Raw genomic sequence first — 14259 nt, 5'->3', positions numbered from 1 at the left:
TATTTGGGTGAAAAAGTTTAGAACAACTACCCCACTACACATCACGCATTGGGAATTAATATAATATAATGTGTTTATTGACTATTTAGAGTTTTTGGGCAGCGTCTCCATGGCAACTGGACCAGCCGCACTCTGCGTTCTCCTTCCAGGCAACCTCATGGGAATCGTAGACTTCCTGCCAACGACATTCCCATCAAAACAAGCACAGGAACGCCAGCAAGACATTAGCATGTGCGCTAACCTTCTTCCATACGGGCACACGGGCCTTCAGCTGCTCCATCAAGTGCTGGATGGCCTGCTGACCCTCATGGCGGTGAGGGGATGAGATTGCCATGACTACGCTGGCCTCGCCCACTTTCACCCACCTAAATGGGGGGAGGGGGGGGTTCAAAGGTGAGGTGAACAAGTAGCCACCGGGACCAAGTAGCATTAGCATGTGACGTGACCCCAAGCGGTGGTGCACACAGATGTGTGTCACGTCAGGCCAGCGTGCTCTGATGTCATCACAAAGCCTGCTCAGCTCTGATTGGACCATGTCTTCGTACGCCTCGTACTCCAGACCAATCACCTTCCTGCCGTGCAGCTCGTCTTCGCGCGTCGTACCTGCACGTGCACGCAGGTAAGTAAGCGTTACGTGGCTAGTGCTAATTTACTGACCGTAACTTAACCAATAAATAGAGAGATGGCTCCACAGGAAGCACTGCTGACAGCGGCCACCACTTCCTGCACAGACAGCCAATCACGACTCAGCTTGAAGACGTTCCTCCCCTCTTCTGACGGCGCCATCTGTCACGGAAACGTAAATGTGTTCACGTTCAGCATCGATGTGTTTGATTTTTATTATTATTGGCGAACGCCTTTCACCCGTTATCCTCCACTCAGGGGCGGCACCACGGCGACCTCGTCCCCGTCTTCCAGCGTCAGCAGCTGGTCGTCAATGGCGATGTACTGATGTCGGACAGCTAGCACCACGTGACCTTGCAAGGTGGACAGTCTGCACGTGCACGTCAAGAACCGTCAATGGCAGAGACGGGGGGCCGTGTCCTCGCTCGGTTTCTACCTGGGGTTCCTACCTGGGGTGTCGGCCTAGCAACAGGGTCCAAAGGTCCCGGCCGCTGATTGGTGTGGCGACTTGAACGATCTCCTCCTTCAGTCCGCTGAGCTCTCCGCTCTTAGCGAAGTACAACACACACACCTGGTAAAACACGTTTACACAAACACACAATAATTATTTGACAATAATCTCATCAGCATATACAATATAAATTGTTTATATATATACACACATAAATATATATATATAATTCCTATTATACGCTGTATCTGTGTGTCTCCTCGTGTTGGTCACGAGGAAGAGCGTTTCAAGACCGTGACAGGTTAACTTGTGCAGAACTTGGTTACAAAATCTTAAATTGTGGACCCCTGACGACTAAGGGGCGTTCTAACGACTCAAATAGCTCATCGTTAATTAGAACCGCAGTTGATGCTTCATTCGGCTTACATGTGGATTTAGCCACCACAACTGCTGTTTAGTGGTTAGGAATTAGTCGGACACAAACGTCGTGTTCGTTTGCTCGCTGGATGCTTAAATCGGCGTACAAAGTCAACCGAGTCCGGTGACATTAGCAAGCATGTTCGGCAACGGAAGCGGAAGCTTTTTAGGCACTCACGCTCGCTGTCATGGAGAGGAAAACGGCTTTCTGTCATCAGGAGACACTTTGGGGGGAAGTCAGATGTTCTTCTGTGGACTTTTTTTTTCGAGTGTTACTTGACTTCGCAACAAGCTGCGCTCCCATTGGCTGGAGTAGTTTCTTACTCGTCTCTTAGTTGGAACGTACATAATGCAGCAGCGCCGACAGCTTGTCAGATAAAGGACAACATTTCATGTAAATGATACAGACAAACGCTTACATTCAGGATAAATTCTTCCGAACTAAACTACATCTCAAAATGAGACATGGTTTCATTTATCACTACTTTGTCACCTACTTCCGGTGGACATGACATTAAAACATACAGCGTTGGTTCTCAGTCATGACGTCACTGCCGGTGTCGTTTCGGCTGAACGACGTAATCGGCTGTGCCTACAGAAATGCTACTGATTGAAAAACGTTTCTTTCTTCTCGGTTTGACCGACTGATTGTCGGTTGCCCAAATCCATCACGTGATAATATGAAATACATACTAATTAGCTAGCCACGTGCCCCATGTTTCTACTGATATTCTTGTGGAATAGCCAGTGACGTCACATCGTCTTTTGGCGGAAAATGTGACGTAGGCGGAAATGCGACAGTGTTTTGTATCTTCGGTGGTGATAAAAGTGAAGTTTGGTGTGAAACGACGGGCAAATAAAGAGCGGCAAAGAAGATCCGAGCGAGATGACGACTTCTTGTGGGCTCAAAGGGAAATTGGAGCAAAGGTCAAAACAGCTGCGAGTGAAAGTGAAACTAGAAGAAGAAGAAGAAAGGGCACCTTTGACGGCGAGTGGCTTCAGCTGCACAGAAAATACGTCGTGTAAATGACAACAGGTCGGCTTAAAAGTGTGTTATGTGTAAATAATGTTGTTTAACGTGTCCACAGCAAGTCACGTGACAATCTTGTGTTTATGTGTTTTACATTTGTGTGTGTGTGATCATGTAATAGGCCCACTTCCTGCCATGATGAAGCAAGCTGTACTTTGTGGCTTCCTGCTCCTGCTGGTGGACTCGCTGCTCACAATGGCCTTTTGGAGTGGGATGGTTCTGCTTGGGGTATCAAACTGCGGCGCAGTGGAACAGTGGGGCTTTGCTGTGCTCAAATGGGTAGTCCTTTATTCCTTCACATGTGCACTGACTAATGGGAGATGCCAGGGGGCGCTAGGGAGGCTGGCGGCGCTCCTCTCTTTACTGCCTCCTGTGGTGGAAAGCGGGCGGGCACTCTCAGCGTCCCCCCTGGAGCCGTACGAGACCCCGCCCCCTAGCCCTGGGACAGCGCTGCTGTCGGCGCTGAGCTCGGTGCTGAGTTGCGTTGTTTGGGAGGTGGGCATCGGTGGCGGGCGGGCACGGGACCATGAGCCACATCAGGGCGTTCGCCGCCTGCTCACCAGGGTATTCCAGTACTTCAAACCTGACTTCCTGTTGCTGTCTTCAGCGTTCAGCTTCCTCATCCTCGCAGTGGGCTGTGAGTAGATGACCTGATCTTATTTTAAAGGTGCAGCTGGAAGGATAAAAACATGATTACTTATTCGTCACTGTCTACTTCCTGGTTGGTGTCAACAGGTGACACATTCATCCCGTTGTACCAGGGCAAGATCATGGACATGCTCCAAGGGACTCACCTTGACTCGAGCTTCTTCTCCACCGTGGCACTGCTGGCCTCCTTGTCTCTCGGAAGGTACTTACGTCCACACATTAGCATTGTATTGATGTCCCACTGGAGTCTTATCCACATCCTTGGGTTGTTTTAGTCACACTGATGTTGTATTGGCGTCCTACTAGTCATATTGGTGCCCTATTAGCCACATAGCATCCTACTAGTGTCCTACTAGTCACATTTGTGTGTTATTAGTGTCCTACCAGTCATATTAGCGGCACATTGGCTTACTGTTAGCATCCTGCGAGAGTCACATTAGCTTCCTACTCATCATATTGGTCACATTTTAGTCACAGTAGCATCCTACAAGAGTTACATTACCGTCTACTAGTCACATTAGCGTCCTACGAGAGTCACATTAGCTTCCTACTAGTCATATTAGTCACAGTAGCATCCTACAAGAGTTACATTACCGTCTACTAGTCACATTAGCGTCCTACGAGAGTCACATTAGCTTCCTACTAGTCATATTAGTCACAGTAGCATCCTACTAGAGTTACATTACCGTCTACTAGTCACATTAGCATCCAATTAGCGTCCTACGAGAGTCATATTAGCTTCCTACTAGTCACATTAGTGTTCTTACTTGTCACACTGGCATCCTGCGTGTCCTTTTGGCGTCCCACTAGTCACATTAGCATCCAAGGAGTCACGTTAGTGTCCTATTAAGTCCTACTCGTCACATTAGCATCCTACAAGTCAGATTTGTGTCCTATTAGCGTCCCATTAATCACATTAGTAGTAGCATAGTAGCATTGTACGAGTTACATTGGTGTCCTACTAGTGTCCTACTAATCACATTGGTGTCCTACGAGTCACCTTGGTGTTCTATTAGCATCCTACTAGTCACTTTGGTGTCCTATTAGCATCCTGCTAATCACATTGGTGTCCTATGAGTCACCTTGGTGTTCTATTAGCATCCTACTAGTCACATTGGTGTCCTACTAGTGTCATACTAATCACATTGGTGTCCTACGAGTCACCTTGGTGTCCTATTAGCATCCTGCTAATCACATTGGTGTCCTACGAGTCACCTTGGTATCCTATTAGCATCCTACTAGTCACATTGGTGTCCTACTAGTGTCCTGCTAATCACATTGGTGTCCTACGAGTCACTTTGGTGTCCTATTAGCATCCTGCTAATCACATTGGTGTCCTACGAGTCACCTTGGTGTCCTATTAGCATCCTACTAGTCACATTGGTGTCCTGTTAGTCACATTGGTGTCCTACTCGCGTCCTACTAGTTATAGTAGCATCGTACAAGTTACATTGGTGTCCTACAAGTCACTTTGGTGTCCTATTAGCATCCTACTAATCACATTGGTGTCCTACAAGTCACGTTGCATGCGTGTCATGAAGTGGTCTTCCTGCTTGCAGCTGCGCATTTGCGGGCCTGAGGGCGGCATTCTTCATGTGCTCGCACGGCCGCCTCAACAAGAGACTCAAACTTGTGCTCTTCCAGTCGCTGCTGACACAGGAAGTGCACTTCTTTGAGGAGAACAATCCAGGTGAAATTGCACAGAAAATGTTCCCGCCGGTCAGACCAGGAGGTTTCACGGCTGCTGTGTCATGTGACAGGACATCTTTCTTCTCGCCTGCACTCGGACGTGGACAAGATGGGCCTGACGGTGGCGCTCAACGGCAATGCTGTGATCCGCAGCACGGTGAAGACCATCCTGATGATGGCGGTCATGTTGAGTCTGTCCTGTCAGCTGACCATGCTCACGTGCATCGAGATCCCGCTGATGGCGGCGCTGCAGAAGCACCACTTGGCCCGCTCCAAGGTGAGGCACGGTGCTCCCACAGGAAGTACTCGTGAGGTTCTAGCGCTCTCTCCGCCCAAACAGGAGCTCACGGACCAGAAGCAGGACTGTCTGGCCGCCGTCCAAGAGCTCGCCAATCAGTCGGTGGGCAGGATTCGCATAGTCCGCAGCTTCAACGGCGAGCGTGAAGAATTGAGGCGCTATCGAGGGGCTCTGGATAAGCTAACCGCCGTCAGAAGACGCGCTGGAGTCTACAACGCCATTTTCATTTTAATACGGCGGGTAAGAGTGGCCACGCCCCCCATTCGTGGCGCCACTCAACTTGCGTTGATGTGGTTTTTTTTTTTTTTTTTGTGGGTGCAGTTGGGAAGTTTGGCCATCAAGATGGCGATGCTGCTTCGCGCTCGCACGCTCATCTCGAGCGGTCAGGTCAGCATCGGAAGTCTGCTTTCCTTCTTCCTGTTCCGGAAGCCCATGTCGCACAACCTGAAGGTGAGTGGCTCGCCGTGCGGGTCACCTCGCCATGTTTGACCGCTGTCGGCATCTCAGGAGATCTTGTTCTGCTGTGGAGAGACGCTGTCCACGGTGGGCGTCATCGCCAAAGTCTTCAGCTATCTGGACCGGATGCCAAAAGGCCACAAGGATGGCCCCTTGGCGCCCGAAATGCTGCGGGGGGGGATCGTTTTCCAGGATGTCACCTTCAGGTACCCGTCCACAGATCCGGACAAACCGGTGCTGAAGGTAATGCCTCAAAACGTTTGCCAGGAGACCGCGGACTTGGACCGCGGGGTCACAGACTTTTATGCTCAGGCGGTTTCCATGGAGTTGGAGGCGGGGAAAGTGACGGCGCTGGTGGGTCCGTCCGGGAGCGGAAAGACTTCCTGCGTCAGCCTCTTGAAAAGGTTCTACGAACCCCAACAGGGTCGCATCCTCCTGGACGGCGAGCCGCTGCACCGCTACCAGAAGCGCTACCTCCATGAAAAGGTGGCGTCCTTGCAGCGATCACATGATCTGGCACGGCGGTTCTGTTTACATAACAACACTGCCAAGCCTCATTCTGGGTCATTGGGTCCTGCAGGTGGTTCTGGTTGAGCAGAATCCGGTTCTGATGTGCGGGTCTTTGAGGTACAACGTGAAGTACGGCCTGCCGTCGTGCGACTTCCAGCGGGTGCGAGAAGCCGCCGTGAAGATCAAAGCGTATGAGCTTTTGTCCAAGATGGAAGACGAGGATGCGGGTAAGGCTCGGACACCATGTGACCTCTGACCGCCATAGATCTTATGCATCTTCTGCTCGCGTGCAGACGCGTTCCGAGGCAGCCGCTGCCTGTCAGAGAGCGAGAAGCAGAACATGGCTTTGGTGCGGGCTCTGGTCCGAGACCCTCGGGTCATCCTATTGGACGAGGCCACAAGCCAACTGGACGGCGAAGCGCAGGATGCGGTGAGTCAGTCACATGACCTTCAGCCCTGCCAGCTGATGACGCGCGTTAGGTCCTGCAGGAGCTTCTGCGGCGCGGCCGCACAGTCCTGATGGTGGCGCACCGCATGAGCAGCGCTGAGAAAGCGGACCGCATCATCTTCTTGGAGGACGGCGCCATCGTGGAGGAGGGGACGCACGAGCAGCTGATGGCCAAGAGAGGACGCTACCGCCACCTCAGGGACGCGCTCTTCTCCGAACAACTTCCTGACCCTCCGATGACCTAACTAATGACCTTTTATTTTGTGTTGACTTCCTGTTTACTAAAGCTTTTAAAGAAACATTCACAACGTTTCCGCTTGTGTGAAGCACCGCCCCCTGCAGGCCGTCATTATCATAACCATGTCCACTTCTAGTTTTTCCGGAACAGAACAAGTTGTCCCTGAGCGCCAACATGATAGGTAACGTCGCTTTGCGCGCTTTTCTTCGCAAGAAGTCCGCACTTTGCACACTTTGCAATGGAAGAACTAACTTTGCGCGCCCATGGAGACGAGGAGAGTCCAGTCGGTGAGTTGGTTCCGTCTTGTGTCGCTAACCAAAACCAATGCCGTGCAGTGATTGGGCCCGCCGGGACGCGTAACGTCTCCTAAACGTTGGGATCCGTACTCACGTTCGGTCCACTTGGCTCCTCTGGGAAATCGTTAACGAGGACGTTACGTCAGGAGAAAATCCACGCCAATGTTGGAATGTTGTGAAGGAATTCAAAACAGCTCAATCGGGGGATAAAAAAGGTCCAAATTCAGTAGCTCGTTTTTTTTTGTTTCCCGACTCGGCGGCTGATGGCGCGTTATCTCATAAACAACTCTTGATAAAACAGGAGATTAAAGACCCTCAGCCAGGGTGGGTCTGCTTTCTTTCATAAACATGAGGAGGGGGGGGGGGGGCTTGATGTACTCTTCCTACACATTCCTTAGTGACGATTATTCTATGTTAGAAATAAAAACACACCGACTTGTGAAATTAGCATCTTTCAGTAGTTGGAAAAAGTTTGTTGATGTGAGGATTTGTGTTCTGTTTGTGTGTGTGGGGGGGAAAATAAAAAAAAAATAAAAAAAACTTTCGGCCAAAATATTTTTTGGCTAAATGTAGCATTTTTGAGCATAAAAATGGCTAAATGAAGTAAAATATAGGGGGCAGTAATGATATGTAATGTTCTACACTGGCCACTAGGTGTCAGTAATGTCACTGTAATGTCATGTGAGACACACAAGCACCAGACTCCAGTCCCATTAGGAACATTCATTCATTTTCTACCGCCGGAGCCCATCCCAGTTGTCCTCGGGCGAGAGGCGGGGTACACCCTGGACTGGTGGCCAGCCAATCACAGTGCACATATAGACAAACAACCATTCACACTCACATTCATACCTATGGACAATTTGGAGTCGCTAATTAACCTAGCATGTTTTTTTTGGAATGTGGGAGGAAACCGGAGTACCCGGAGAAAACCCACGCATGCACGGGGAGAACATGCAAACTCCACACAGAGATGCCCGAGGGTGGAATTGAACCCTGGTCTCCTAGCTGTGAGGTCTGCGCCATCAGGAACAGCAGGCTTTTATTGTTCTCTTCCTAGCAACAGAACACAAACAGCAACGTTGTGTAATGTTTGTTAGCCAAATGTAACCAAAGACGATGTTTGCCGTATCCTTAGCGGCATCCACGTGGAGACTCCGCCCATCATGCCCACGCTAACGACCAGCTACGCCCACGGCACTTCCTCCTTCACGCTGCAGCACGCCACTGTCGGCGACGTGCTTCTCAAGGCGGCGGAGCGCTGGCCCGAGCGAGAGGCCGCGGTCTTTGTACAAGATGGCGTCCGTAAGACCTTCGCCCAGTTCCAAGAAGACGTGAGTGCTTTTATTTTGGTAGCGTCACGTGAAGCTGTATGTTTTTGTAATGGTTGCCGCACGCCATGCAGGTGGACCGCGCCGCCGCTGGGCTGCTGGCTCTGGGGCTGCAGAAGGGAGAGCGACTGGGGATGTGGGGGCCCAACACGTACGAGTGGGTCTTGTTCCACTTCGCCACGGCTAAAGCGGGAATCATTATGGTGCGTGTGCTGGACAGGAAGTGACATTTGGAACTTCCTTTGTGCTCGCCAAAGTAAACCCAGAATTTTCCGCTCTTCAGGTGTCCGTGAACCCGGCGTACCAATCGCAGGAGGCGGAGTATGCGCTGCGTTTGGTGAGTGACGTCACCCGCCATTAGCATCTACGTGATGGCGGCGTGACAGTTCTGTGTGTGTGTGTGTGTGTGTAGGTCGGCTGTAAAGCACTGGTGTGTCCCGAGACGTTCAAGACCCAGAAGTACTGCGACATGCTCAGAGACATCTGCCCCGAGATCCACTCTTGCCAACCCGGCGACCTCCACAGCCGCAGGTACGAGCGCGCCCGACACGTTGGCGTTCGCTTCTCTAACGTGCGCTCGTCTGCAGACTTCCCGACCTTCGCACCGTCATCGTCCTGGACAGCCGACAACCTGGAATGTTCCACTTGGACGACGTGATGCAAGCGGGCAGCAGCCGCTTCCTGCATCAGCTTGACGAGCTTCAGAGGAAGTTGTCCTTCGATGAGCCCATCAACATCCTGTTTACTTCTGTAAGATTGTGATCACATGATCACATGACGACCACCTTGTACTTGTAAACGTGTGTCGGCAGGGAACCACGGGACGTCCCAAAGGCGCCACCTTGACGCATCACAACATGGTCAACAACGCCTTCTTCGTGGGCAAACGCGTCGGCTTCGACTGGCGGGTGAGGACGCGGCGTGAAAACAGTACGGACGTTCAATTCCCCACCTCGTGTTGATCTTGCGTCCTCAGCCCACACGAGTCTGCCTTCCTGTGCCGCTGTACCACTGCTTCGGCTCCGTGGGCGGCTCCGTCTGCATGGCCGTGCACGGCATCTCGCTCGTCTTCCCGTCGCCATCGTACGACGGGAGAGCCAACCTGGCAGCCATGGAGAGCGAAAAGTAAGGAAGTCGGCGGCCAGTCGGGACACTTCCTGTCGCTGATGACCCACGTGCACATTTGATTTCAGGTGCACGTTTGTCTACGGGACGCCCACCATGTATGTGGACATGACGCACCAGCCCGACGTGCACAAGTACGACCTATCGACTGTTGTCGGAGGTGAGACACTCTTTGTGTGTGTGTGTGTGTGTGTGTTTGTGTGTGTGTGTGTCCTCCCACTCAAAGTGTGTGTGTGTGTGTATGTAGGCATCATTGCTGGCTCGCCGTGTCCCCCAGAGCTGGTGAAGACCGTCATCTCCACCCTGGGAATCAAGGAAGTCACAGTAAGTGTTGATGTCCACTAGAGGGAGACATGTCTCACACTTGAACAGGCTTAATGAGGACAAGTCCTAATCGAAAATGATTGGAGTATTATTATCTCACGTAAATAATTTCTTATTATATATTTAGTTTTTGCCTCTATGGTGGGTGGGTAGCAACGTCCAAATTGTTCCAAAACCAGAACAGCGCAACCCCCCCCCCAAAAAACGCATACATGAGGAGAAATGCAACAAAACAAGTTAGCCAGACTACCAGGAATTGCCACGCTAGCAGGAAGTTAGCAAGCCCGGTAGGACGTTAGCTAGGCTAAAAAAGGAAGTTAGCCATGCTAGTAGGAAGTTGTTAGAGTGTTGTTAAATCATACACTAATATATTTAAGTCTACTTATATATGTCACTCTCTTCTCATATTTGTCGCACCATTATGCTTGCTTAATGAAACATCAGTAAAAACGTTTTTTTACTGGACTAGTAGCATGTTAGCTAGGCTAGTAGGATGTTAGCTAGGCTAGTAGGATGTTAGCTAGGTATGAAAAAAGTAAGTTAGCCATGCTAGTAGGAAGTTGTTAGAGTGTTGTTAAATCATACACGAATATCTTTAAGTCTACTTATATATGTCACTCTCTTCTCATATTTGTCGCACCATTGTGCTTGCTTAATGAAACATCAGTAAAAACGTTTTTTACTGGACTAGTAGCATGTTAGCCAGGCTAGTAGGATGTTAGCTCGGCTAGTAGGACGTTAGCTAGGCTAAAAGGAAGTTAGCCATGCTAGTAGGCAGTTGTGAGTGTTGTTAAATCATATACTAATATCTTTAAGTCTACTTATATATGTCACTCTCTTCTCATATTTGTAGCACCATTATGTTTGCTTAATGAAACATCAGTAAAAACGTTTTTTACTGGACTAGTAGGATGTTAGCCAGGCTAGTACGATGTTAGCTCGGCTAGTAGGATGTTAGCTAGGCTAACAGGGTTGCCAGACCTGAGGAATATATTTTTTTTGTTTTTTTGAAGCATTTCTACGTTTGAGGTGTTTGCCGTGTGGGCCAACAAGACAGGTAGTTTCCAGACTATTAATGTTTGATTCCCTCTGTGCTATGTCGCCCCCGTGTGGATGTAAGCTGAAAGTGTTTTGATTTTGTTGCGCCCGCCTTTCAGGATTAGCGTTGGCAGCAAAGGTTGAGAGAAGGAGGTTAAATGTTTGTTTTATTGAGCTGAAAGTTTGATTGTATTTGATTGCTAACAGGAAGCTAGATGCTAACACGAGCGACGGAGCGAGCACAGCTTCCCATCCTAGCAAACAAGCAGAAAGTTCAACAAAATCAGGCCCCGAAGGACGTCTGCCAGGACGTTTCCGGTCGGGACTTGTGCACTCGGACTCGTTCAGTGACGCGGGCCCGCCTTGGCCTTTTTGAGCTTGACCCTGCAGCCCGCGAAGGCGCCGCTGTCTCGGATCTGCTTGCCTCGCTGTGGCGATGGCGAAGCGCACACTGCATCCGGACGGTTGCGGTTGGCGTCCATCCACCTGCGGGAACACGCGAGAGGTTGACGTGTGTGTGTGTGTGCGTGTGCACACATGTGCGTGCTGTTACCTGCGGAGCGGCGCCAGCTGGCATGTGCAGCTCCACGGGTTGTTGGACACGGTGAGGTTGGTGACTCGAGACAAGTCGAGACTTCGGGGAAGCGAACGGAGTTTGTTGTTGTTGATGTGAAGCGACGTGAGCGCCGTCACGCCTGAGAAGGCGCCGTCTGACAACTGCAAGAAGAAAACAGCGAGTCAGTCCAAAGGTCACATGGGTCGGATGCAACCGCCCCCTGCCCCCCGCCCCCTCCGGCTGTCTCAACCCCAAGAAAACTTTCCAGGTTTTCCCGGGCGTGGGAAGCCATCCCAAACACGGCGGCGGCGTGAAAGGCTCCTCTCATCTGTGTGTCAACACGCTCAGGCGCTAAAAGCTTCGTCCAGGTGTGACTTGAGCGCCATGAGGGAAATTTCCACTGGAGCGCCGCCACTGGAAGGGGGAAGATGGCCGCCTTCCAGCCTCCCGGCCGCTGCTGTGGCGGGAAGCGTGCAAAGAGGCGCTTGTGTGCGCGGGCTATAAATAATGTGTTTACCTTCGACCCCTCCCACTGTGAAAACACCAAATCATGTGTGCGCTTGAACGCGTCCGATGCCCACTGACCTTCTCCAGGCCCATGTGGTCCAAGTGGAGCTTCTCCATGTAGCGTCCGAAGCTCTGGAAGGCGTGGTCCGGGATGCTCCTCATGGGGTTCCTGCTCAACGTCAGCTCCTCCACTACGCGCAGCTTGCTCATGGCGGCGGCGGGGAAGGTGGCCATTTTGTTGTGGTCCAAGTGCAAGACGGCTAGATTCTCGACGGCGTCCAAGGACCCGGCTTGTAGCGTGGTGAGCTCGTTGGCGCTCAGGTGCAGCCAGCGCAGGTCTTTGGCGCCGTTGAAGGTGCCGGGCCGCAGCTCTCGCAGCTTGTTGTCATCCAGACGCAGCACGAAGAGGTTGACCAGCGGCGAGAAGATTCCTTTGGCCAGCTCGCCGATTCGGTTGTGGTCCAGGTGGAGGTAGGTGAGCTGGGCCAGGTCGTCGAAGGCGGACGGCTGGATGCTGGCGATGTGGTTGTGCGACAGGTAGAGGTAGACCAGCTTGGTCAGCCCCTTGAAGGCGTGCGCGGCGACGTGGCGCAGCTGGCAGTGCTGCATGTGCAGCGACACCAGGCCGCCGCTCTCGCTGAAGGCGCCGCTCGGAACGCCGCCCAGCGCGTTCCTCTGCAGGTTGAGCAACCGGGTGGACTCGGACACTCGCGGGATCTTCTTCAGGCCCACGCCGTCGCAGATGACGTGCTGCAGGTCGCCGTGGCAATGGCAGGGCCCCGGGCACTGGCTGGGAGCCCCCCTGGCCATCAGGAAGGTCCCCAGCAGCAACCAGCTGATGCGGCGCATGGCGTCCTCACGCAGACTGAGTGGGCTGACGGGCTGGGCGCGGGGGAAAAGGTGAGTGGGCGGAGTCCCGGCTCCGGGAGGCCGTCCCTCGGCTGAACACTGGTCGCCATTGACAGGGAGAAAAAAAACCTTAAAGCTCCTGTGAGGAGGAAGCGTGTCTGCCAGCTGACCTTTCATCACCCCCACACATCCTGCAAACATTCCTGGCACGCCGTCGCTCTTACGTAACGCCGCACGGCGCCGCCGTCTTCCTTGTTTTCATGCTGTTTTTTCCTCCTGTGACGCACAGATCGGGTACGGCACCACGGAGAACAGCCCCGTCACCTTCTGCGGCTCGCCGTTGGACAACATGGACAGGAAGTCTGAGACCGTGGGCTACATCATGGACCACACCGAGGTACCGCCCATGGCGGCGTGACCACGCCCCCACATGTACTTCTTACGGAAAAAAACAAAACAAAAGATCACATCACGCAAGCTGAGCGTGCCCACAGGCTAAAATCGTGGACCCGATGAGCGGCGAGGTCGTCCCTTTGGGTTCGATGGGCGAAATCCTGATCCGCGGATACTGTGTAATGTTGGAATACTGGAACGACCGGGAAAAGACGGACGAGTGCATCACCAAAGACGGATGGTACAAGACAGGGTGAGTCCACCAGAACGCCACAATGGCGTTTCGAAGGGCATCGCAGTGGTTCTGAGTGTGCGGGTGCGCGTGGCAGGGACCTCGGCACCATGGACGCGTTCAGCTACTGTCGCATCCAAGGTCGCATCAAAGACATGATCATCCGTGGCGGCGAGAACGTGTATCCTGCCGAGATCGAACAGTTCCTCCACACGCATCCCAAAGTCAAGGACGTACAGGCGAGTAACGCACGCGCGCCTCTCACGCCTTCCGTGTAACGCCCACTTTTGACCCTTTGTGTGTCAGGTGGTGGGTGTGGCCGATCCCCGCATGGGGGAGGAGATTTGTGCATGCGTCAAAGTCATGGACGACCAGGAGTGCACGGAAGACGACATCAAGAATTTCTGCAGAGGAAAGGTCAGCGTGACCTTGATTGTGGCGTGTGTCGCCGGGAATGATAGTAAAGGATTTTTTTGTCTGTCCGCAGCTTTCCCACTTCAAGATTCCTCGCTACGTGGTGTTCGTCGACAGCTTCCCGCTCACCGTGACTGCAAAGGTAAAGTTGAATGAACGAGCGAATGAGTGTAAGAACGTACCGGAAAAGGGTACCAGATCGGGAAGGTAACAGGTTAGCATAGTTGGACGTGCTTTGGGAAGCTGACGGACTTCCTGTTTCCAGGTCCAGAAACAAGAACTCCGTTTGCAGGTGGAGGAGAAGCTTGGGCTCAGGAAAGGCAAATAAACTTTTATTTTGTCAATCCTGTTTCCGAAATAAACTTTATTTCATTCATCGCGTTTC

General features: G+C 52.0%; 4 protein-coding genes across 5 annotated transcripts; 2 read left to right on the top strand and 2 right to left on the bottom strand.

Annotated features, from left to right (window-relative positions):
- Positions 1-55: 55 nt before the first annotated feature.
- LOC131126594 (molybdopterin synthase catalytic subunit) lies at positions 56-1093 on the bottom strand. The gene is made up of 6 exons (XM_058069286.1): positions 1074-1093; positions 865-994; positions 669-786; positions 447-603; positions 242-365; positions 56-175 (listed from the first exon to the last, which is right to left on the bottom strand). Exons 3-6 carry the CDS (start codon positions 784-786, stop codon positions 86-88), a joined length of 489 nt encoding a protein of 162 aa, XP_057925269.1. The 5' UTR covers positions 865-994; positions 1074-1093; the 3' UTR covers positions 56-85.
- Positions 1094-2062: 969 nt separating this feature from the next.
- tap2t (transporter associated with antigen processing, subunit type t, teleost specific) lies at positions 2063-6962 on the top strand. 2 transcript variants are annotated; one of them, XM_058069255.1, is made up of 12 exons: positions 2063-2528; positions 2644-3159; positions 3258-3372; positions 4730-4860; positions 4931-5136; positions 5200-5397; positions 5479-5607; positions 5665-5856; positions 5926-6099; positions 6194-6350; positions 6417-6553; positions 6613-6818. In XM_058069255.1, exons 1-12 carry the CDS (start codon positions 2519-2521, stop codon positions 6814-6816), a joined length of 2169 nt encoding a protein of 722 aa, XP_057925238.1. In that variant the 5' UTR covers positions 2063-2518; the 3' UTR covers positions 6817-6818. The 2 variants fall into 2 exon arrangements, with proteins under 2 accessions (XP_057925238.1, XP_057925236.1); XM_058069253.1 differs by having other exon boundaries at positions 2066-2528; positions 6604-6962.
- On the top strand, positions 6843-14250 carry acsf2 (acyl-CoA synthetase family member 2). Its single transcript, XM_058069257.1, has 16 exons — positions 6843-7096; positions 8244-8439; positions 8511-8639; positions 8720-8773; positions 8849-8967; positions 9024-9186; positions 9249-9344; positions 9413-9561; positions 9630-9721; positions 9809-9885; positions 13125-13232; positions 13330-13481; positions 13558-13699; positions 13767-13877; positions 13948-14016; positions 14140-14250. The coding sequence occupies exons 1-16, from the start codon at positions 6984-6986 to the stop codon at positions 14200-14202; spliced, it is 1833 nt and encodes a 610-aa protein (XP_057925240.1). The 5' UTR covers positions 6843-6983; the 3' UTR covers positions 14203-14250.
- On the bottom strand, positions 10585-13176 carry chad (chondroadherin). The gene is made up of 3 exons (XM_058069266.1): positions 12065-13176; positions 11477-11640; positions 10585-11409 (listed from the first exon to the last, which is right to left on the bottom strand). The coding sequence occupies exons 1-3, from the start codon at positions 13034-13036 to the stop codon at positions 11268-11270; spliced, it is 1278 nt and encodes a 425-aa protein (XP_057925249.1). The 5' UTR covers positions 13037-13176; the 3' UTR covers positions 10585-11267.
- Positions 14251-14259: the final 9 nt, after the last annotated feature.

The sequence above is a fragment of the Doryrhamphus excisus genome, chromosome 3, assembly GCF_030265055.1.
Source record: "Doryrhamphus excisus isolate RoL2022-K1 chromosome 3, RoL_Dexc_1.0, whole genome shotgun sequence".
Taxonomy (NCBI): domain Eukaryota; kingdom Metazoa; phylum Chordata; class Actinopteri; order Syngnathiformes; family Syngnathidae; genus Doryrhamphus; species Doryrhamphus excisus.
The sequence above is the reverse complement of the archived record's forward strand: the minus strand, read 5'-3'. Positions and strand labels throughout refer to the sequence as shown.